Genomic DNA, 24,680 nt, shown 5'->3' on the forward strand with positions numbered 1-24,680 from the left:
AAGAAAGATGCTAGACAATCTGCTCCCTGTTTGTGAAGGATTGCTAGAAAAGTTTTTTAAAAAATTATTAGGTAAAAATTAGGTAATGTTAAAATAATGTTATCATCCCAGTGTTTTCAGTGTGGGAGAAAGTACTCAGGGCCTTCAAGTTACACACCATGAAAGGCAGCAACAAGTATAATGTTCATAAACCTAAAGTCTGTATCAGCAGCAGAATGGAGCTAAAATAAATGTTGGTTTCAGTTCTATGAAGCTTTGAGTATTTTGGATCAGTAGCTGCTGTGTTTGTTGCATCATATTACTGTAACTGTTTATATGCTTTATATATTCTGAGCTAAGTTGATCTATAGTGTTACATCATATTCTATAAGGATGTTATGTGTTTGTAGACTTTCTGCCCAGTTTGACCCATTTAGCAGAAGTCAGCCTGTTTAAGGCTCTGATGTCTATTCTGTGTGACTTACAGCAGTTATGACATGGTCTGATTTTCTCACCCAATAAAGGAATATTTCACATATCAGTATAGCAGACATCTTGCTCCTCCCCCTTTTGTGAGTGTGGACACTTCCTCTCTTTGCTCTTTAAATGCTTTGCTTCTTTTATTGATTTTTATTGATTTTTATGCTGATTTTTTTCCCTTTTTTCTATATGAGCTTACCTGCGATAGCTTCTGGACACTTATAGATCATTAGGATTAAAGTGTTCTTAACAGAAACAGCAACATTTTTATAGTGACCTTATCTTCAGCGCTCCGTGTGTTTGTGGCCTAGACACAGCTGAAGCCTGATTACAGCGTCTGGGCACCGAACAGCCTCAATAGCCTGGAAAGGTGCTAACCGCTAGGCTAACTAGCAACAAGATGCCTTCCCTCTCCACAGATGACTACCACAGCCTCCTGCAGAAGATTGCAGTACTGGAGACAAAAATTCATCGCTTAGAAGTAAACGTGGAGGTAAATGGACTGTGTGGAAATGAAACAACCTTGCCTTTGACTCAAAACAATGGCGATGAGCAAGCTAGTACACAGCTAAGGAGCACAGATAACATGACCAAGAAAGTAGACTCTGTGCATTATTATAAATCCTCAAGTGATAATCCCCCCTTGGACTGTCTTGGTGCAAAACCAAGACATAAATCATGTCTCCTGGAAGGGGGAGGACGTATCACGGGCAGAGCACAGCGAGCTGAAATCTCTGAAACCGACTGGCCTTCACTTCCTACGAGACAGAGAAGCTCTTCTACCCCTGTATACGAGAGGAAACAGGACTGGACAACCGTGAATAGGAAGGTTAACAACAAACCTTCAAAACAACTGAATGTGAAACTGCAGAACAGATTTGCTCCACTATCAAAGGACCCTGGATCGATATCGGACAACCATCCATCTAAAAGCAGCGAAGTAAGGTCTGAAAATCTGTTGAAAAGTAAAAGGCCACAGGGAAAGCTAAAGGCTAGGCCTGAAACTCTGATTGTGGGTGACTCTGCTGTAAAGGATGTACAAAGGATGTGCGGTAAGAACACTAAAGTCGTTGTTTGCACTGAATAAATGGCTCATATCAGCATGTGCTGACCACTCAGTGCATTTTATCAACAACTTTAATATTTTTTGGGAACGCAGGCATCTGTTTAAAGCAAATGGATTTAATTTTAACAAGTCAGGGGTGAAACTGTTCACCTCCAACTTGTTTTATTCCATACGTCATCCATCTGTGCTTGGTGCCAAGGCTGAGATAAACGAGGAGTTATCTCATAAAGAGGAACAAACAGTACTCCAAGAACAGACAAAGCCCAGCAGAAACCTTGAGGAGGAGCTCCATCTGCCCCCACCCGGGAAGAGCCTCAGAAAGGAGAGACATCTGAGGCAAGAAGAGGGGTCCCTATTTGCCTCCAACTCTCTCAACAACACCAACGACCAGGACAAGGGACCACGACCTTCCCCAGTCCCCCAAACCCCTGACAGGCCATCACCCTCCTCCCCCTCCCTTTCTCCCTCCTCCCCACACCTGAAATTCACTGAGGAGATGATGGAGCGGGTCAATGCTGGGCTCAGATCTACCCCCCGGCCCAATCCCTCTTTGTCCCCCATAAACCCCCCACCAGAGCGGCCAAAGGTTCGCCATCGAGCCCCACCCTCAACAGAGCAATCGAAGTCACATTGCCCAGCCTCGCCCCCCTTAGTTCCTCTTCATGCCCTGTCTCCGCAGTCTGATGTGTGATGTGTTTAGGGTCCGGGCTGTGAGGATTATGGCAGTGATGACTTTTCCCAGGAGAAGCTGGGACCCTGTTTACTAGAAGGTTTTAAAATTTCTGTACTTTTAGGTGACAGGAGACATGTGGCCTGGTCAAAACACAGAGAGCTGCACTCTAAAAGATCTTTAAACATAGTAAACATACCTCGTGTGCCACAGACTGCTCCCAAACATGAGGGGACAAGTAATACCTCTAAAACACTTAAGTTGGCTTTATTAAACGTTAGATCTCTAGCTGGGAAAACATTTTTAATTAATGATTTAATCACTGAGCACAGCCTTGATTTTATGTTTTTAACTGAAACTTGGTTGGACCAAAGTAACAGTGGAGCCGTTCTCATCGAGACGACCCCTCCTAACTACAGTTTTATCAGTGAGGTCAGGGCGAGCAGGAGAGGAGGAGGGGTTGCTGTCTTATTTAATGAATCATTTCAATGTAAGCAGCTATCTCCTGGAAGTTTTCAGTCTTTTGAATATGTGGCTTTACAGCTGAAGGCCCCATCCAAAGTTGTGTTTCTTAATGTTTACAGGCCTCCCAAATACTGCACAGACTTTTTTAATGACCTCAGTGAACTGCTGTCTGTGATCTGTGTTGATTTCGACTGTGTAATTATTGCTGGGGATTTTAACATCCATGTGGACAACCCTCAGGACAAAGGGACTAAAGACCTGAGTAACACTCTGGGCAACTTTGGGCTGACTCAGCATGTAACAGAGGCCACACATAATAGAGGACACACTCTTGACCTACTTGACTTGATATTGATATTGTATCACTGTGGGGCTGTATACTGTTGATCTAAAGTGAAATTATCCTGTGGAAACAGGAATTTTCCATTTTAGAGCATTTTGAAATCACTGAAAGTTAGGTCAATTATGGACAATTTGAAAAGGCTTTTATTTTTGAAAGCAAAATCAGAATGACTTGATATTGATATGGTATCACTGTGGGGTTTTATACTGTCGATCTAAGGTGGAATTACCCTGTGGAAACAGGAATTTTCCATTTTAGAGCATTTTGAAATCACTGAAGGTTAGGTCAATTATGGACAATTTGAAAAGGCTTTTATTTTTGAAAGCAGAATCAGAATGACTTGATATTGATATGGTATCACTGTAGGGTTGTATACTGTTGATCTAAAGTGGAATTACCCTGTGGAAACAAGAAGTTTTCATTTTAGAGCATTTTGAATCGTTAGGAGATTAAGTCAAATATCCGCAATTTCAAAGGGCCATTACTATGAAAAGCAAAATCAGAAAGAATTTATTTGATATGGTATTACTGTGAAAAAGACTGCGGTTGGAAAGTGTTGATACAAAGTTCAAATAGTATTTGGAAATACGACTTTTGCTTTTAAGAGCATTATGAATTCATTGAAAGAGTAGTTCAAAAATGAAGATTCACAGGGCTTTTACTTTGAAATCCAAAATAAGATGGCCTTGATAGTGACAGGGCACAATTAGGGTACAAGGCTGTGTCATATAGATGTAACATTAGAGTTTGTAAAAAAAAAAAAAAAAAAAGCCTAAATTATATGTTATTATGTTCTTAACATATCTGTTAATTCACTCGAAGTTGGCTTTTATTTTGAAATCCGGTTTCCACATCCATTCCCGTAATACTTTGAATACACAGGGAACGTAAAATAAACTGGAGGCTGGCTTGACACCAGTAAACTAACGCCAGTTCTTCAGTAACTGACGAGGGCTCAAGCATCTCCGCACCAACGGTAAGTTATTTTAACAAAAGCCAGAGAAACGAGCTGCAGAAGCTGTAACATAATGTTAGCATTTACTTTGGCTGATCCAAGTACGTCCATTAAATGTGTTGTTTTTGAGAGACTCATGTTGTACTTTTATTTTAACAGTGATGAGTGTCGAACTAGTTGTTTCGCTAAATTAAGTAACTCACCTGAAACGTAAATGAGAGCTGTGGCAGAAACGCAAAGCTGCAGTCTTGTCAGACTGTTTTTTTTTCAGTCATCCGTTCGTTCGCTCCGGTGAATGCATCCAAACTTTGCAGAAAGTCCTATTAGTTTAAAAAAAGTTGATATATTGTTGAAATACATGTTGAAATCAGCTGGTAAAAGCCAGTCAGCTAACTGAATAGGTCACTATCATGTTTACATATGTGTTCAAGGTCAACTTAAGCCATGTCCACACGTACACGGGTATTTTTGAAAACAGATTTTCCGTTTTCGTTTTAAAAAATAATCCCGTCCACACGTAAACGCAGAAATGAAGGAAAACGCTGCTAGGAACATGCCAAAGCAACAGGTGGCGCTATATTCCTAACCGTGCAGAAATGTTGGCCAATCAGAAGTCTAGAAGCCTCGGTGGGAAAAAGTAAACAAAGCTGGGGCATAGAAGCAGAACCGAGTCGTATGTGTGGAGGCAGTGCAGAGAGTACAATTAACAGTAACAGTATTGTAGAAATTCATTTCACCGAAACAATAACGTGGCGCACAGTGTGACGTCAAAAAATGAGCACACCTTTGACACTGCGTTTTCTCCATTTTTCTGTCCACACATAAATGCAAAAACGGAGTTTTAGAAAATATCCACCCTGGCCGGAGTTTTTAAAAATCTCCGTTTTCAGTGACCAAAAACGCCGTTTACGTGTGGACGAAAGGTGCAAACGCATAGAGAAATCTGCGTTTTCAAAAATACCCGGGTACGTGTGGATGTAGCCTAAGATAATGACTATTAGGCAAAGCAAACCAAAATTACATGATTTGTTCAGAGTTACTGTCAAAAAAAATTTAAACACAAAAAAAATACTCATCTTCACATTAATAAGAGCATTAAAGTCAATATAACTTTTATTGTCAGTATTGGTCTTTTTTTTTTTAAAGGTGAAACTACTAAATATAACATATTTCAAATTGTCAGTAACTTGTCCGACAGTAAATAACTGACATAACTAATTACTTTCATACAAACCAATCAGTAAGTTATTTTGTATATTTTTTTAAATGAGTAATCAGTTATAAATAACTATTTGCATTTCTGAAGTAACAGTAAGACTACTGACAACATTAACTGTTACTTTTCTTTTCTAAAACTATCTTTTGTTTTTCTTTTCTTTACCTTTTTTTCTTAGTAACTCAGGAGGTTATGTTTTTGGTGGCATTTGTCTGACTGTTAGCAAAATAACTCAAAGTTATGGACAGATTTTAAATTTTCAGGAAATGTCACAAATGGGCCAATAAACAAGTAATTCAATTTTGGGGGTGATCAGGCATGATCAAGGAATTTAAACTATACTGTACTGAACTCTCCATGTGCTTTGCTAGTCTTATTAATCTATTATCAAGTACTGCTTTGTTTGTCATTTTAGTTGTCATTTTAAAAGCTCAAATTAAAGACATCAGTCAGTAAAAATACATCTACCTTGTACCTTATGGGCATGAATCTAGCTAACTAATGAATGCAATATTGTTTGGTGATTGCTACCTATCAATGCAATTATTTATTTCTGTTTTAATAGATATGTTTTTGTTATTCTGTTTCAGAGTGGATTTCAAGAAGATGGAGAGGGTCACCTGAATCTTGACATTTATAAACATGCAACTGCATTTCTTCTTCAAGCCAAGGAAACCCATCGACTGACACAGGTAATTTATGCCATTAATTTTCCATTGAATTGTATTTCATTGTTAGAGAACCTAAAAGCAATATGCTTAACTTATGCTGAACAGTGCTCAAGCTATAACTTGGGCACTGTTCAGACCTGGCATCTTGAATAGATCATTCAAGATGTCATAAATGGACAGCTTTAGGTATGTGAGTGAAACACCTGACATTCGAATGTGTCTCCATGTACTTCATGGGTGACCACTCAGATCTCACTCCCCCACTATATATGGAAATAGACATGTATGTTGCATCCAAAATCTGCCTATCACTATATTTCCTTAGCATGAGCTAAGAATAGAGACAACATAATACACACAACACAAATTTTCAATTTGCATTTCCACCTATGATCCGATTCCTCAAAATGCATTATAATTAAGTGAATACAAGGTTTTAACGTTGCATAAGGCAATATTATTCTTTACAAAAAAAATTGGGTGGTGGGGGTAACTTATTTTGCTCATTGCATCGCACTAACTTTATGTAACTGAAGGTTTCCTTTTTCAAAAATTGTGTCTGTGAGTTTGCATGTTGACTGTGTTTTCATATGAATTTTGTAATTAAGGTTTTTTCCTTTGTTTTTCCTCTTCCACAGAGAGCTGTTAACCACTTCGTGAGTGGAATCCAGCAATATCAGGCCGTATTATTGGAGCACTTAAAACAACAAATGAGTGACATGATTGAGAGACATTCTGGGGACCTGGATCAACTAAAGAGTGATGCAGTGGGGGTATTTGACCAGTTTGTTGACCCTTTCACTCAAATTGCTTCCACCCATTTGCAGGACAAGACCATCAAAGAACTGTTAAAACCAGTTGAACCAGAGATTATTGTCACAAAACAAACAGTCTGTTATTCGAAGCGTGGAGACTCCAGGGTTCTTGCCATTAAAGACCATTGTTTTCATTACATACCGTTGTTGAAAAGTTTGGAGCAGCTGCTATCACATCCAAGAATGCTTGCAATGATTGATGAGAGGCCAAAGCCATGCAAGGATGGCTTTCTTCATGATTTCATTGATGGAGACATTTTTAAGTGGCACCCACTGTTTATTAAAGTCCCTACAGCATTACAGTTGATTTTATATACAGATGAAATTGAACTATGCAATCCTCTTGGATCTCGGGCAAACAAGAACAAGCTGTTATTGATTTATTACACCTTAGGTAACATCAGCCCTAAGTACAGATCAAGACTTCCTGCTATTCGTCTGCTTGCCATGGTAAAATCAAAAGATCTTTCCCGTTGTGGTATAGATGAGATATTTGAGAGGATTAACCGTGACTTAATTGAGCTGTGTGATGGTGTCCAAGTTGTCACTGCAAGGGGTGAGAGGACAATTCATGGGGCACTCATATCTGTGTGTGGAGACACTCTAGCTCAGCATGAAGTGGCTGGATTTAAGGAAGGAGTGGGTTTTGCCTACAGTAAATGCAGGCACTGCGAATGCCACTTTGAAGACATGCAGGAAAAATTTAATGAAGATTTTTTTGTTAAAAGGACCATGGCCAGTCATAACAGGCAATGTAATGACATTGAGAAGGCAAGTACGGACTTTCTGAAAGACAAACTAAAAATAACGTATGGTATAAACAGGAGAAGCAAGTTAACAGACTCTCCTCACGTTGATATAATCAATCAAACCCCGCAAGACATCATGCATGTTATCCTTGAAGGCGTTGCCCCATATGAAATCAAATGTGTTTTAAAGAATCTTGTGCTTTCAGGGCAAATGAACTAAGATTCATTCAATAGTGCAATTCTGTGTTTCCCTTATTCTCCTGTTGATGTGAGGGATAAGCCTTGCCCCATATCTGTCAGTACGCTTTCATCAAATGACAATAAATTGAAACAGTCAGCTGGGCAGATGCTGGTTTTGTTGAAGATCCTTCCATTTCTTATGGACAAAATTGGAGAAAATCATTACACACAAATGCTACGTAACATGTTAGAGATCATAAAAATTCTGTTTTCACCTATTATTGCTGTCTCAACTCTCTCCAGATTGAAGCTTTTAATAGAGCAGCATTTAAAACATTTCAAACAACTGTTTCCAGATTAAAATATTATACCTAAACAGCATTATTTACTGCATCTTCCTTCTCAGATTAAGGCTCTTGGTCCTACAGTGAGGCATATGTGTATGCGTTTTGAGTCAAAACATTGTTTCTTCAAGCAGTGGGCTCTGAAAAGTAGTTTTAAGAATATTTGTAAATCTCTTGTGAAGCACAACCAACTTTATGAATGTAGTCAGAACGTGCATGAGAAACATCCCATTTTTTCAAGTGAAGTCGACATGGTTCCAGCCAAAGAGGTGAAAAATGTTCATTATGTAGAAGGCAAGATTAAAGACTTCATTGAGCAAGTTGAACATGTAGTTTCTGTACAGTGGATTATGCTACATGGAAATATACATTCATGTGAAAAATCTTTGGTTATTTCTGATGTCATAAATGATGCTCCAGAGTTTGCACTTGTTAAAAACATCTATATTGTAAATGCATCTGTGTATTGTTTTGAATGCCAGCCTCTCTCTACAGTTGGGTGGAATGATCAATATTTAGCTTATGAGGTAGAAGTTCCCTGTCTAGCTCAGGCAAATATTTTTGTGGATGCTGGAAATCTTGTTGATTATACAGCGTACCACTATGTAAACTTTAATAACAGCAAGTACATTCCAGTGAAGTATGATCTAACTGACATCATCAAACATTATTCTTTTGTGAATATGTGGGCTGAAATAAGGTTTTTAAAGACTGGCAAAAAAATTGTTCTATTTACTTTTTATTTTACTTTTGGCGCAATCTGTTCAGTGCAACACAACTGAGAGGGAAACAATTTCAGTGTTTTGCCTCTTTTTCAATGTCACATTGATATGGTTTGACTGATAAATACACTGTGCTTAAGATACTAAGACTCATAATAATGTAATGTTGGGCATGATATTAACCTGCAGTTCTCAATAAAGTAGATTTGATGTCCTGATTCAAGTTAGGTCTATTTCTTGAAACAAGATGATAAATCTTTTACAAATAACACAGCAGCTTAAAACGTTTATGAAATGCCAAAAAAGCTTGTTTCGTGTGAGATATGACTCAAAACAATATGTTTTCAAGAGTTTTTCACTTAACAAGATATCCAAGATGCACTGTCTAAAAACAAGTTCCTATATCTCACTGAAACGTTACTCTTTAGCGGATTATGGCTTATTTTAAGTGTGATTAGATATTTTGACTTGAAATAAGACAAATATACTTGGTAAGATTTTAAGTTTTTGCAGTGTAACTGAGGCAGATCTACCCTGATGGACAATGGGGACTCTAACCCACAAAATGACCAACAAAGGTCTGACCTAATGACCAACCGGGACTTTAACCCAGTATTTAAACTTTTCCTAGCAGACTCTAACTGCTTTCATTTCTTTCTTCTTAGCAGACTCTACTGCTTCTACTCATGAGATTTTTCATCAAAATCAAAACAGACATCCACCAGTAATTTCAGTGAGTAGACTTAAATTTTATCATGTCCAATTTGGCACACTTTGGAAATAATTCAACAGGTAGTGCCTTACCTTTGGATAAGCCGGCTTATGCCCACTCACTTCGACTACTGGAATTCATGTCTGCCCGTCAGACCACCTCAGACCACCGAATTTTACCACCGAAGATTATATTATTAATGCAATGGTAATGATGATAATTATTTAACAATAGCAGTAAAATTTCCCTGCTCCACATCGGTTTTCAGCGTTATTTTGTTATCGTTTTTATCGTTAACTCGGTTTTCCTGGTCTTTTCACGTGTGTTATGAATAAATCTGTTTTTTGGTACCGGTACTGGTTTTATTTTGTTGTATGTATCCGCGACACCTTAAAGGCCGGTCCGTGAAAATATTGTCGGGTATAAACCGGTCCGTGGCGCAAAAAAGGTTGGGGACCGCTGCTTTAAATAATGTTTCCTTTTATAAAAGTAGGATAATGAAAAAACATTTATCATAAAATTTATTATTGACACATGTTTGTGGCAATTAATATGTGAATCAACTAAATGGGGCGGGGGGGAGGAGGGTGTTGGCCCAACTGGTCTTAAACTAAGAAACACTAAAGTTAAATTTGAAAACAATTTAAAACAAAACATCCCCATTCTAAAATGTCATGTGACAATCTGATTGGCTTACGGAGTGATGATGTCACAAGGACTATGTTGCCTTTGATCTGAAGTCTATAAATAGGGGTCAGAAGCAGCAATTAATCAGTTTGTTCACAGCCTTCAAACGTTCGACCAGAGATCCATTTGGAAATATTTCTAAGCCTTTTCAGAGTCACTGTGCACGGGCTCCAACATGCCTCCACGAAAAGGCCAACAAAGACAAAAAGATTATGCTGCCTGTCCTTTGTGTTCTGGCCGGCCAATCTCTCCAGGAGAAATTGTGCGGCCAACCTCTCCAGGAGAAATTGTGCGGCCAACCTCTCCAGGAGAAATTGTGCGGCCAACCTCTCCAGGAGAAATTGTGCGGCCAACCTCTCCAGGAGAAATTGTGCGGCCAACCTCTCCAGGAGAAATTGTGCGGCCAATCTCTCCAGGAGAAATTGTGCGGCCAATCTCTCCAGGAGAAATTGTGCGGCCAATCTCTCCAGGAGAAATTGTGAGTGAAGAAAGGACAAAAGCTGGCATCGTTGGACCATAGAAGCATGATGGGGAGATGTTCTGAGGAGACTCCGTCTCAGATTAATCCTCGTCCACTTCCAGGGAAAACTACATTTATTCAGGTACGTCCAAGACACCCTGGCAGAAGTGCAGGTATGGCTTCCCCAGTGAATCCTCCTGTAGAGTCTCCATCAACACCACCTTTCCTCAGTTCTGATGATGGATTACCACCAGTTGATTGTTAAAAATTAACTGCTAAAATAGGCCATTAGAAGTATACTTCATCTTGTCTCCCTATATCATGGCTGGGCATTCTCAGTCCTCGAGGGCCGGTGTCCCCGGCCCTCGTGGACTGAGATTGCCCAGCCACCCCCAACCGGTCGCAGCAGATGGCCGTCCCTTCTTGAGCCTGGTTCTGCCGGAGGTTTCTTCCTAAAGGGAGTTTTTCCTCTCCACTGTCGCCCAGTGCTTGCTCAAAAGGGGATCATTGGATTGTTGGGGTTTTCTGGCTTTTACTGTAGTGTTTTCACCTTACAGTATAAAGCAGCTTGAGGAGACTGTTGTTTTGCCATGATGCAAATTGATGCACATCTATTATAGCATCAAAGTAAAACAAAAAAACTAAAGTATACTTCAATGAAACGAATCACAATGTCTAATCTGGCAAAAAGAAAAGAAAAAAGCTTCCACCTTTAAATAAAAATCCAAATCACAAACACATTCTGATTTTTGTTGTGTTTTTTTGTGTGTTGTCACATATAAAATCTTTGCACTCTGTCACGGTCTCGGTGTCTGCCCGGCCGGCTCCGCAAGGCTACATATGTTTATTGTGTTGCTGCTTTCTTCCACTCGTCATTCTGCCGGGGCGGAGCTCAGGCCCACGCACCTGTCTGCAATTACGCTGCAACGTGTCCTGTCTGTATGGAGACTGAGCTGCCAGAGTAATAATGTAGATACAGGCCTCTTTCTCCTGTTGCTGGTGTTCATGGTTTTATTCCATTGATGTTGCTATCATTTGTAAATATATTTATTTGCTGTTATTTTATCAATTTTCTACTACTGTCGTTCATGTATTTAATTTTTGTATTTAAATATGATTTTTTTAAGTAATGCTGCGAGATGGACAGTTAAATAAAGGTTTCATTGAATAAAAAAAGATTTAAAGATGACTGGTGGCGGAAGCAGAGCACAGACTGTGTCTATCGCTATCGTGTGGTGCAGAGATATATTGCCATTGAATTTAGACAACGAAAGCTTGGCTCACAGAGCAGCTGCAACACGAACAAAAAACATTAAATAGCAACATGATGTATTATATTATATTATAGTGCAAACAGATATCAAGTGGAAGACAGTCTGGATGGTCCCCCATAAATATTTGATTGTAAATGTAACCCAGGTCCCACGTAGCTATGGTAAAGCTAGAGTATGTAGTACAATGAGACTGGGCCTGGGTTCGTAGTGCTACTAGTAATTGATAGGTTTGTAGCTTGTACCTATCCGCTGGAACGTTGAAGACAATATAATTACACTGCAAAGCAAGACACAAGCAGGCTGGTTTACTCATGCATGAGGGAAATCTGGCTGGAGCCAAGTGTCGTCCCACCACCTAGCCTCCATCAGACTCTCAGCCAGGCTCCCCATAGCACTCCTTTTATTGTGGTTACATGAATATGCATAGGGTCATTAACATATGACATCTTACATAGGTATACATGTGAACAAAGAATACTGTGTGTGTGTGTAATCTATGCCGGAACACTCTGTAGAGGGAGTGAACGCACTCCCCCTTCATGCTACACAGAGCTGTTACTTTAGGATGAAACATCCTTTCAATCCACCAATGATTATATACACTTCTAAGCATATATGAGTAAATATTTCTAAGCATAAATGACAATCAACAATACAAATCTAACATTTCCCCCCTTTTTGACCTTTATGCTTGAAAAGTTCCCAGTTATGAATACCTCATGTCTGACAGTTTCAATGCAAACATTGTTATATTCAGCATATGTCAAATCACCCTAAATTACTGAAAAAATACACAGTTTAACAAATGTATTAGCAGTTATCTCATTCCTCATTGATCTCATCTCATGGCAAACTGCATCCTACAAGCAAACAAAGAAATTGTTAATTTAATAGTGAAAATAAGAAAGTAACATTTTCAAAAACATCTCAGCTTGGTGATGCTTCCTGCGGGTGTGCAAATCACATGTCTCTCTGCAGGGTGGTTTGAGCTCTGCAGGGCGTCATGAATGTCTCTTCCAGATGTTTCCATCATTGTCCATAGGACCAGAGTCCAAATGTACGTAGAATAAACATTCAAACATACCAGTTGGTTTTGTTGTTTGTCAACATGGGTCTCAGCTATTTCCAGAGCTGCAGACCTCTCAGCACTCTAGTTTTATGGCCTCCCATTACCTCATTTCAGGCCTTCGTCCTGTGAGGGGGATATTTATGACTCCTTCATTGTCCACGCTCTGCAGAGAAACACCTCTGTGAAAACGGTGCAGGGTTCAGTTGTCTTACTGCTGTTATGATCCCAGCAGCCTTCAGAGTGTCATCGTATGTACAGTATAGTGGCACCGCATTAGGTGATGTTCATAGGAAACTGCTGTCATCACCACCATAGCTTCTGGTTCCTGTGCTTTCACAGAATCATGATGTCATCCTCGACCTCCTTCTGCGCTGTCGATGGAGCTTGGCACGCTCCCCTCATCCCTCGAGTTTTCATGTTCCAACGCTGCTGAAGGTTTAAGGCAGAGCACGTCGTACACCTTAGCTGTCTTCCTCAGCGTCAATATTGAATCTTTCATTTTATTTAAAATCTCCTGGAAGCTCAGTAGCACAGCTCTCTGTGTCATGTCTGCTGTGCTGAAGATGATCTCTGATCCTCCTGAAGCCTCTCTCCTGGCCTCAGCTCCCATCTTGTGGACGATCCTCTCAGGCACTCCTTTTCGTCACGCATAGTCCTGATTTTGGGCCTGCTGGATCTGTCTCAAAACACTCAGCTTCTCCGCCTTCCTCCGGGTTCAGCTGATTCAGCCGTCACGCCTCGCACTTGGTTGCCTTAGAGTTGATCAGAGGCTGGAGGTTGAAGTGCGAGCTTACCCTACGGGGGCTCAATCAGCACTCCCCCCTCACCACTGAAACAACCAAGTGTGAGATTTCTCTATTGTGCTGTCTTGGGGGTGCTGGGGTTTCCTGGGACCTCGACCTCTTTGCAGTGGCTCCAAGGTCTGATCTCATGATGGGCCCCAACCAGCTTGACCTTTGACCTCAACCACTGCCTGGGCTATGCCTGGAATGTTTCTTGCTTCTCACTGCTGCACCTGTATTTCAGAAAAACTTCTATTTGGAGAGCATGTCAACAATCATCAAACCACATTCTTTAGTTCAGTGAACTTCACTTATAGGCCATCAAAGCCTCATCTGAACCTGGATGCACCACTTGCATAGGTTTAATACTTGTAAATAAACGGCTAATCACACAAATCACTGCAACAATAATAGTAAACATTGTTTAATGTTAATTCTGGACCCCACCTCTTGACGCATGGACACTCTCATGCGTCAACTCACCAAACCTGGATCCCTGTCTTAAAAACTGGCTCCACCAGGAGCCTGCATACATAAGATCTGGAAATAAAATCAAACTTCACACGTATAAACAATTATATCAAAAGAGTAATAAGCATTCAGCACGGGCAAGACAAGTGTCATGTGCAGGTTTTCTCAAATCATTAAATCACTATTATTACCATAATTCGCCTCAAACATGGATCATCCCATGTGCTCAGTTAACATTAATGTAATCGGTGACTTCTCTTAAGCAAAGTCACTCCACTCACATATTATTATTATGGGCTCAAAGTGGCCAGCAAAGAGCCCATAATAAACTATTCCATAAATACCGTAATCTCTTATTTGTTTTACTCATGTCACTTGTCCGTTTCAGCTGAATCTTCCACAGCATTCTCAAAGAAACAAACATTAGCAATACACATTGACTGTGGTCAGATGGAGGTCAGACACAGGTCAACAGGTTCCAGAGGTGCCATAAAAACACCATAAAATCAACCATCAAAGTAACGTCACATTTTCCCAAAACACAGTGTAACAGCATCACCACTCATAACCTGTAAACACAGTTTTCCTAGCACATAAACCCAAAAATCCTGTAGTAGGAAAAACATCAACCAGGTGTCCTGGTATAAATCATGTGAGCAAACCACATGAAGAACTGTAATGCTCGCTGAATCCTTTTTTTTTTAGGCTGGGACATAATTGTCCCAAATAAGTGGCTTTCTCAATCGGTCGTATAGCACTTTCAAACAAAATCAGTGCCTGTTCAAAAGATAAAAAATGAAAAATAACAAATTATCAAACCAAACTTTCAGTGCTCTGTGAAAGTATCAAAATAAAAAGGCCTTGTTAAGTCATGACACAAGCTCCTCATCAACTTCACAACAGGAGAAGAATCATCAGCTAGATTCACTCCAAACCAACCATCAGCTGCACAACACACAACAGTCTAATGTCTTATTAACTTATGAGTTTAATCACCCGGTCTGTGCTCTTCACTCATCTAGGCCACAGATCTATTTTATTCAATTTTCCTTTTTCCCTTCATCATAAAACATGTGACATGCTGTCATGCACTTCACAAAACAGTCTGTTCTGACGTATTCAGAGTTGTGTATCTAAATACAGGATTCACTCGCACATCAAAGCAGGGAACTCAGTGTTTTAGAGTTTCCACTCAAACACATCTCATCCACTCGTGCTAGAATTCAATCACCTTTCATTAATCTAAAACCGATCAACTAATTTGCATATCAGCCATTAACCCACTAAGTTGACAGGACAACAGGAAAGCATGTTCAAAATAGTATCACAAAAGACAATTTCCCTCATACAGTAAATTACTTGCTGCATCAATCAAGCAGGAAGCTTCTCCCAATTTACCATTTTAACACTAAATTTATTGCCTGATCACTGATTCATCAAACCAGGATTTTTTTTTTTTCCCCACAAAGGGTAAATTGTTGTCCTGCAACTTGGAGAGTCAATTTTTTTTAGGATAAATTCAGTATTTGATAACAAGTGTCTGCTAAATTGACACTATTTTAACACTGATGAAAGATAAACTAATTTTCATTGCAGGTTTGTGTTATTAGGCAGGTCTAATGCATGTCTGTGGAGCTGCATATGCAGCAGAGCATGTTCTTAAAGCTGCCTTTCCTACACACTTCTCTGCTATTATTTGATCATTTCTTAACTAATGTGCTATGAGTCTTCATGAGTCATTTTGTGTTTGGAATTGTTAGTAAAGTTAATTCATGTTCTGCTTGTTTGTGTGATTTTGTATGTTTCTATTTGTTTCAGACTCCTTCACAATTTTCCAACTTAAGCAGTCAGTTTTCTTTTCCCCAGATTTGCTAACCCAAATTTTGATTTCCCACATTTAATAACAGCATTCCTCTGTGTTTCCACTTACTCTCACTCTGTTGTCATCTCACTCTGTTGTCCTCTCCCACTTCAACAGTCCCCAGCCGGCAGTTCTCCTTCAGCTTTGTCCTGTGTTCCACTGTCTCTTCTTGCCATTTTACTCCACAGGTGGCAAATGTCAAACTCCAACAGTCCCCTCAGTTCTCCTCAAAAGTTTTCTTCACATGCATAGTGAAGTTGCAGCTTGTTGTAAACACAGTGCCATTCATCCGATCAGTCAGGATGATGGGTTTGCTCTTCTCTGATGCTGTTTGTCCACATTGCTGCTGCTTGCTGAGACTTTTTGCTCAGGACTTGATGCTGTCTCTTTATCTGCCATGTTATTGCTTTGGAGCTGCATTCTTCAGGGAGGAGTGAGCTTGCTTGTGAGTTTGTGAGGTTGAGAAACACATTGCGCTGTATATAAGTCAGCCAGAACTTGGCCTGCATGTTTCCAATGATGTTTAACTATAAATTTCTTCCGTCCGACCGCTGCATGTGGAAAATTGATACAGGTCTGCTTTTCACCTGAAAGTGACAAACTAAGACATGTTCATTATCATCACTGCTTAATCAACACACATCTCTCTCTCTCTCTCTGTCCGTGTTTGTGTGAACAATCCTTTCTTAAAGCAGAAAATGACATTGTAGTTGTTTTTTGGCTGATCAACACAAAACCTTTTTCCTATGATTATTTTTCTTCGTCTACAATGTAATTTGTCTCTTTTTCACTCTTTTTTTTTTTTTCCCTTTACAATAGCTTGTGATCCGCAAAATCACTGCTCTCACTCACAATCAGAGGCAATTACTTTTGCACAGTGCACAAAAGCACTGATGTCAGACACATTCACACTCACTTTTTCATCTGCATAAATAAATCATATGGCTGGAGATATGTGCCATGGTGATCCATAGGCATGATCACCAGTTTATTTAATTATTTTTAATCCAACAAAACAAATAAACAAAAACATGATGCTGATGCTACACACACACACACACACACGAGTCAAGGTGCAGAAAAACTGCTCATGGAAACGCTGCACACTCTCTGTTTCCCCTCTCTTTGAGTAGTTCTCAGACAGCTCCTGATCTGATAATGTGTAGCTTGCTCATCAGCTCAAAAAACAAAAACAAAACTGCAATGCGACATCACACAGTAGTTGCAGCATATTAGTTGTTTTCACAGATGTGCTCTATATCTCAACAATGGCTCATAATAAGACGACAGTCTTCCACACAGGTCAAGTGCCTCTATGCACTTCATGAGTTTAAATATTTACCTATATCACTTCACATGTCATTGTACTGAATTTGAGCAACCACAAGCTTAATGTAGGTTACTTTTAACAACTATCCACCTCAATGGTTTGGCACACAGGCTGTTGTCGAACAGGGCAAGCTAAAGAGTTAACATTTTGTGTCAGCAAGGGGTGGGGGGAAAGCCACCCACCAGAGCACAGCTGCTGATGTGGGCTGGCCTTTTCCACACACTCCTGGCTGCTTAGGAAACCATGATAACAACAACAGTCGGTGTCGCAGACCACGTGTTCTACTCCGCACACACTCACACAACAACAACAACAAATATCCTCACTCACAACCAACAAAAATTAGGCCTATTGTCTCAACGCAGTCTCACACAGTGACCACGTGCTCTGCCGCACACAGTGGCAAAGACTTACATAGCAGTGATCACGCGCTTTATCGCACACAGTGATAAAGACTTTCAACGCAACCTCACACAGTGACCGCGTGCTTTGCTGCACACAGCGGCAAAGACTTAAACTTACTCGGTGTTGCTTAGCGTGTAATGTAGCCTCGAATCCCGCCGATCGTCATTCATCGAGGAGAAAGGACAGACAGCGAATCCACAGGAACTTCCTGGCTGACGTCAGTCTTTCAGCGTGCCTCTCCCCCCCCTCGGTGAATGCGATCCCAGGGCTCCGGCATCGAAGGACCAATTAATGATAGGCTTGTAGCTTGTACCTATCCGCTGGAACGTTGAAGACAATATAATTACACTGCAAAGCAAGACACAAGCAGGCTGGTTTACTCATGCATGAGGGAAATCTGGCTGGAGCCAAGTGTCGTCCCACCACCTAGCCTCCATCAGACTCTCAGCCAGGCTCCCCATAGCACTCCTTTTATTGTGGTTACATGAATATGCATAGGGTCATTAACATATGACATCTTACATAGGTATACATGTGAACAAAGAATACTGTGTGTGTGTGTAATCTATGCCGGAACACTCTGTAGAGGGAGTGAACGCACTCCCCCTTCATGCTACACAGAGCTGTTACTTTAGGATGAAACATCCTTTCAATCCACCAATGATTATATACACTTCTAAGCATATATGAGTAAATATTTCTAAGCATAAATGACAATCAACAATACAAATCTAACAGTAATGATACCTGATACCCTCTAATTTAACTAATAAGGACCACCACAACTGTATTTTACACGAATTTATCCCTCACCGGGTATTTGTTTAGACAAAAAGAAATGAATAAAATAAACAGTTACTTTTATAAAATGAATTGAATTCAAATGAACAAACAAAAATACTGTAAATGTGACTACATGGATTTTCAATAAAAGATTATCAACACAAAATACCTCTTTCTTTAGTGCCAACTGTTATTTCAGTTACAACAGCTCACACCTTTAAAAGGGATGAATTTCAACCTTTGATAATAACTTTGATTAAAACTACAACACTTACTCAATTTAAACTAAATTTGTAACAGTGGGCCCCCACACACAAACACACACACACTTTAACCTGTCCACACTACACCGGTAGCACAGTGCTTGTTGCAGGCCTGATTCGAAGTTCGGGTGCGGTGAGGCCTAAAACTGATGGCCGCTTCACTCAAACTGAGCAATAAACAAAATACGTGCACTTTAGTTCCAGTTAGTACTCACAAGTCCAATGAGTTTGTTAGTGGGGCAATCAGAAACGGGCAGTTAGCAGTTAGTTCACCAGTAGTGAAGACATTCAGGGGTAAGAAAACAGTCAGGGGCGAGGAAATAGCAGGGTCCATCCGGGCAGAAACCTCTCTCTCCCTCTCCTTTCAGAGCGTCCCTCGGCTTCTAAACATATTAAAACACTTGAGCTAACAATACCAAATGCTATCACATAACGATTTAGCATTAGCATGCTTTGACTGAAAATCACAGAGCTAAACATACAGCATGGCATCACAGCACATAACGCGGTAAGCTGCGCTAATTAGCAAGTCGCTAGTTAGCATCACTATAACGAATAGTTACAGTACAAATGTCAAGGCACACAGTCTCATTTACCTCTTGCAGATCACAAATAAGTAATATCAGGACCACGGGTAGTCGACCTCAATGATACACTTAGATGCAAAATCCACACCACGTTTGCCTTACGACATCTCTCTCTTCGGACTTAGCTTCTGTGTCCGCTCCCACAGATTCACACAAACTGTTACCACTCGTCCCGCCCCCATAACAGAGAAGAGTGACATTGACTGGCTCGTCAGCACAACAACCAATGACAATACAATATTGAGATAACTGACATTAGATGGGTAAATAAGCTTAGGTTACACCCCAACATATTTAGTGTGCACAGAAAATGAACTCTAAATCATGAAACCCTTTTATTTATTGGACTCTTAACTGTAAATGAAATACATTTGTACTTGCATTTGATTTTTAAACCTTTTATCAACTATTTATATTTTAACCACTTTTTATAACAGTAGACTTTTTCTTTATACTGCAAGCCCGAATAATTGCAGACAGGGCTACATAAATAAGGTGAAAGAAGTCTCTTTTAAAATTCTACATAAATGTTATCCAGCCAGTCACTACATGGTCAAATTTAAAAGGGACATAAATACTAATTGTACTTTCTGTGGGGATCATCCAGAAACTGTGACACATCTTTTTTGGTACTGTTCTTTTACACAGAGATTTGTTATTGTCCATATTTTAAGGGAGTTTTCTTTACGATGGGAAAATGTTTTATTCTGTTTCTTTAAGTTTTTCTAGCAATACAAAGTCCTGTGTCACCCCTAAGGTTCAAACATGTAAAGTGAAACACACACTTGTTTCATAGCACATGAAAATAAAAACTAACTAACTATTAAATCATGATACATCCTAAGTGCAGAGCCAGCACTGGATAGTTCAGGTGTACTATAATCAAGCGGTAATGACAAGAACTGCTAAGATACCAAGAACATACCCACAGAAACAAACAATGCTGTTACCAATATTTTTATCTGTACGATATCAGTGGAACTGATAATATGAAATATTAGTCAGATATTGCTTTTTTTTCTAGTATGAATATAAAAAGAAATAAATTAAATAATTACTGAAGTGTATGCAGTGACTTTAAAGATGACTTTATTGACCAAATCATGGTCAAATCATAGCACTGGGTTACTTAAAAAAAAACCCAGCATGAGAACAGATTTTGTTATCACGAACACTTTTCTGCCCACCGTTTCAGCAAATTATTCTTTAAAGCATGAACCCCAGGCAGAGCACTGAGTACCAAGACCCACGAACACCTTTTGAATTACTTCAAAAGTGTACCTTAAGTCCTTTAGATAGTCCAGGTTAAGTGCATAGATGAGTCCAAGAAAAAGTGCAACTGCATTAGGGAAATCACAGACGTCATTGAGGACAATCTGATCCTCAATCACCAGGGCAATGCTTGTTATTGTTGGGCTTGAGCAGATGGTCCGAAATTGTGTCAAACATTGATATTTGACATCACAACAGAGAGATGAATCTGGCAGGTCTACCAGAACGAGTAAGAGCTGACCTAGAAAAGAACCCAGACTTTGTGGTCGCAAATTCTACAAAATGGGAGAGACACGTGATACATAGACTTCAGCTTGATATTTGACATCACAACAGAGAAGCGAGTCTGGCATTGATATTTGACATCACAGCAGAGAAGCAAGTCTGGCATTGATATTTGACATCACAGCAGAGAGACTGGATGTGATGTCAGAAAGATGACTGTGATGTCAGAACCCTCTAAATGTTGTAATTTACAGATGGTAAATGGCCTGTATTTGTATAGCGCTTTACTAGTCCCTAAGGACCCCAAAGCACCTTACACATCCAGTCATCCACCCATTCACACACCGGTGACGGCAAGCTACATTGTAGCCACTGCCACCCTGGGGCGCACTGACAGAGATATTTAATTCCAAATGATTTGACTGCATCATTGCGTCTTTGAGTTACAAACTCTCTATCAACTTTGTGAATAAATTCACGTCCCCCTGTGACCTCATAATTACACCACAGTTCAGATAGCATGAATGAGTCATGAGGTCACACCAACAGTGACATCAGCAGTGACATCACTAAAGTTGCCAGGTGAGTCCATAAATAGAACCCGTGACGTGGAGCAGGTACCGCCATTTTGCACCTTGTGAGCAGCCTGAAAGTGTTGGCCCAACTGGTCTTAAACTAAGAAACACTAAAGTTAAATTTGAAAACAATTTAAAACAAAACATCCCCATTCTAAAATGTCATGTGACAATCTGATTGGCTTACGGAGTGATGATGTCACAAGGACTATGTTGCCTTTGATCTGAAGTCTATAAATAGGGGTCAGAAGCAGCAATTAATCAGTTTGTTCACAGCCTTCAAACGTTCGACCAGAGATCCATTTGGAAATATTTCTAAGCCTTTTCAGAGTCACTGTGCACGGGCTCCAACATGCCTCCACGAAAAGGCCAACAAAGACAAAAAGATTATGCTGCCTGTCCTTTGTGTTCTGGCCGGCCAATCTCTCCAGGAGAAATTGTGCGGCCAATCTCTCCAGGAGAAATTGTGCGGCCAATCTCTCCAGGAGAAATTGTGCGGCCAATCTCTCCAGGAGAAATTGTGCGGCCAATCTCTCCAGGAGAAATTGTGCGGCCAATCTCTCCAGGAGAAATTGTGCGGCCAATCTCTTCAGGAGAAATTACCACGGATGGTGTCTTATCAGTCCTAAGAACATTACAGGAAAGTCAGAAGGAAAAATCTGACCTACATTACAAAATTAAACAAATTGAAGAAGAGAAGCTTCAACTAGTGGAAAAGTGCAGACAACTGGAAGCACGAAATAAAGACCTGGAAGAAAAACAGCAACGCCAGCCTGATATAAAAATGATCAACGAGGGCTCGGGAGTGAAGTTTGGTGAAGGACGAGAGAAGATTTTTTCTCGTTTTCTTTCATCAGGAACACAGAGTGCTGAATTAAAAGAAACATCTGCCCAGCTTCAAGGAAAGAAAGCTACTATTGAGGAGATACAGTGGGATCTCCAAAACATTGAGAAACAGAATCAGGTGCTTCGAGGAAAGCTCAATGCAGCGGAGAAAACAATTGAAAAAATCCACCAACAGAAGACTGAACAGGAAATACAAATGCAGGACGAACTCAAAGCCATGCAGAAATTGTACAACGATCTGAAAGTCAAGTGTGGTGAAACAAAGCGCAAAAATAAAGAGCTTCTTGAAGAGAAAAAGCAACAGGAAGAAGAAAAACGTATTATCCAGGACTTTGAGAGAAGGCATCTAGAATTGCAAGAATTTTATAATAAAGAATATGAGGAAACACTTCAACTGAAAAGAGAAAAGGAAATACAAATGAAGGACAAACTCAAAGCCACACGGAAATTGTACAACAATCTGATAGTCAGGTTTGGTCAAATAAAGCGCAAAAATAAAGAGCTTCTTGAAGAAAAAAAGCAACAGGAAGAAGAAAAACGTATTATCCAGGACTTTGAGAGAAGGAATCTAGCATTGCTAGAACTTTGTGATGAAACTCCTGAACTGCAAAGAGAAAAGGAAATACTGGAAAAACGATGTTCAGAGATGCAGTGTAGGATTGATGGAATGAAGAGAAAACACTCAAAGGTCATTAATGAGATGTTGTTGAAGTCCAATGACTTGAAGAGCCAAATAATTGAAATGCAGGCACAAAAGCAACAACAGGAGAAAATACATGAAGACCTGCAGCGTACGAGTCAAGAAATCCAGAGAAAAAACGAGCTGTTAGAAGAGATGCACAACAAAAAGCAAGAAAAGCTTAGAAAAAAACAAGCAACCTTAAAAGAAATGAAGCAAAGATGCCAGCAACTCGAGCAGCAGAATGCAGAAACAAACGATCAGTTGAGAACCCTTATCCTGGAGAACGAGCTCGTGGAAAACTACCCGAAAAAGAAGAAAAAAGGCTGGTTCTGCCGCTTATTCAAATGATTTAGCCTCGTCCTCCTCCACCTGTGCCCCATCTTACTTTGCACCTCTCCTGTCCCCCCAACACATATTCTCCACCTTCTTCATCTTTTTTCACCCCAACCAGTCCCAGCAGTTGACTGTCCCCTCCTGAGCCTGGTTCTGCTGGAGGTTTCTGCCCGTCAAAAGGCAGTTTTTCCTCACCACTGGCTGAAAAGGTGGCGCACGAAGAGAAACTGCACTCCACAAAAAAGCAACGGGAAAGATTTATATCCAAAGTGAATTGGCTGGAGAAGAAAGAGCGCCACTTCCAAGAGGAATTGTACCAGTGAATCCTCCTGTAGAGTCTCCATCAACACCACCTTTCCTCAATTCTGATGATGGATTACCACCAGTTGATTGTTAAAAATTAACTGCTAAAATAGGCCATTAGAAGTATACTTCATCTTGTCTCCCTATATCATGGCTGGGCAATCTCAGTCCACGAGGGCCGGTGTCCCCGGCCCTCGTGGACTGAGATTGCCCAGCCACCCCCAACCGGTCGCAGCAGATGGCCGTCCCTTCTTGAGCCTGGTTCTGCCGGAGGTTTCTTCCTAAAGGGAGTTTTTCCTCTCCACTGTCGCCCAGTGCTTGCTCAAAAGGGGATCATTGGATTGTTGGGGTTTTCTGGCTTTTACTGTAGTGTTTTCACCTTACAGTATAAAGCAGCTTGAGGAGACTGTTGTTTTGCCATGATGCAAATTGATGCACATCTATTATAGCATCAAAGTAAAACAAAAAAACTAAAGTATACTTCAATGAAACGAATCACAATGTCTAATCTGGCAAAAAAAGAAAAGAAAAAAGCTTCCACCTTTAAATAAAAATCCAAATCACAAACACATTCTGATTTTTGTTGTGTTTTTTTGTGTGTTGTCACATATAAAATCTTTGCACTCTGTCACGGTCTCGGTGTCTGCCCGGCCGGCTCCGCAAGGCTACATATGTTTATTGTGTTGCTGCTTTCTTCCACTCGTCATTCTGCCGGGGCGGAGCTCAGGCCCACGCACCTGTCTGCAATTACGCTGCAACGTGTCCTGTCTGTATGGAGACTGAGCTGCCAGAGTAATAATGTAGATACAGGCCTCTTTCTCCTGCTGCTGGTGTTCATGGTTTTATTCCATTGATGTTGCTATCATTTGTAAATATATTTATTTGCTGTTATTTTATCAATTTTCTACTACTGTCGTTCATGTATTTAATTTTTGTATTTAAATATGATTTTTTTAAGTAATGCTGCGAGATGGACAGTTAAATAAAGGTTTCATTGAATAAAAAAAGATTTAAAGATGACTGGTGGCGGAAGCAGAGCACAGACTGTGTCTATCGCTATCGTGTGGTGCAGAGATATATTGCCATTGAATTTAGACAACGAAAG

At 40.1% G+C, this 24,680-nt stretch overlaps 2 protein-coding genes across 3 annotated transcripts; both read left to right on the forward strand.

The window, feature by feature from the left end:
- Positions 1-350: 350 nt before the first annotated feature.
- On the forward strand, positions 351-8,873 carry LOC147339610 (uncharacterized). 2 transcript variants are annotated; one of them, XR_015129939.1, is made up of 3 exons: positions 351-3,118; positions 5,765-5,866; positions 6,484-8,873. XR_015129939.1 is itself a non-coding variant. In XM_086296799.1 (3 exons), exons 1-3 carry the CDS (start codon positions 1,494-1,496, stop codon positions 7,627-7,629), a joined length of 1,266 nt encoding a protein of 421 aa, XP_086152925.1. In that variant the 5' UTR covers positions 352-1,493; the 3' UTR covers positions 7,630-8,873. The 2 variants fall into 2 exon arrangements, 1 of the variants encoding a protein (XP_086152925.1); XM_086296799.1 differs by having other exon boundaries at positions 352-1,511.
- A 12,551-nt stretch (positions 8,874-21,424) lies between these two features.
- Positions 21,425-24,665, forward strand: LOC147339611 (uncharacterized). The gene has a single exon (XM_086296817.1). The coding sequence runs from the start codon at positions 21,764-21,766 to the stop codon at positions 23,285-23,287; it is 1,524 nt and encodes a 507-aa protein (XP_086152943.1). The 5' UTR covers positions 21,425-21,763; the 3' UTR covers positions 23,288-24,665.
- The last annotated feature ends 15 nt before the right edge of the window (positions 24,666-24,680 follow it).

Source organism: Aulonocara sp. 'chitande type north' Nkhata Bay, linkage group LG1, assembly GCF_057382095.1.
Source record: "Aulonocara sp. 'chitande type north' Nkhata Bay isolate Kocher_YH1m ecotype deep benthic linkage group LG1, A_spYH_male_GT1.1, whole genome shotgun sequence".
Lineage (NCBI taxonomy): Eukaryota > Metazoa > Chordata > Actinopteri > Cichliformes > Cichlidae > Aulonocara > Aulonocara sp. 'chitande type north' Nkhata Bay.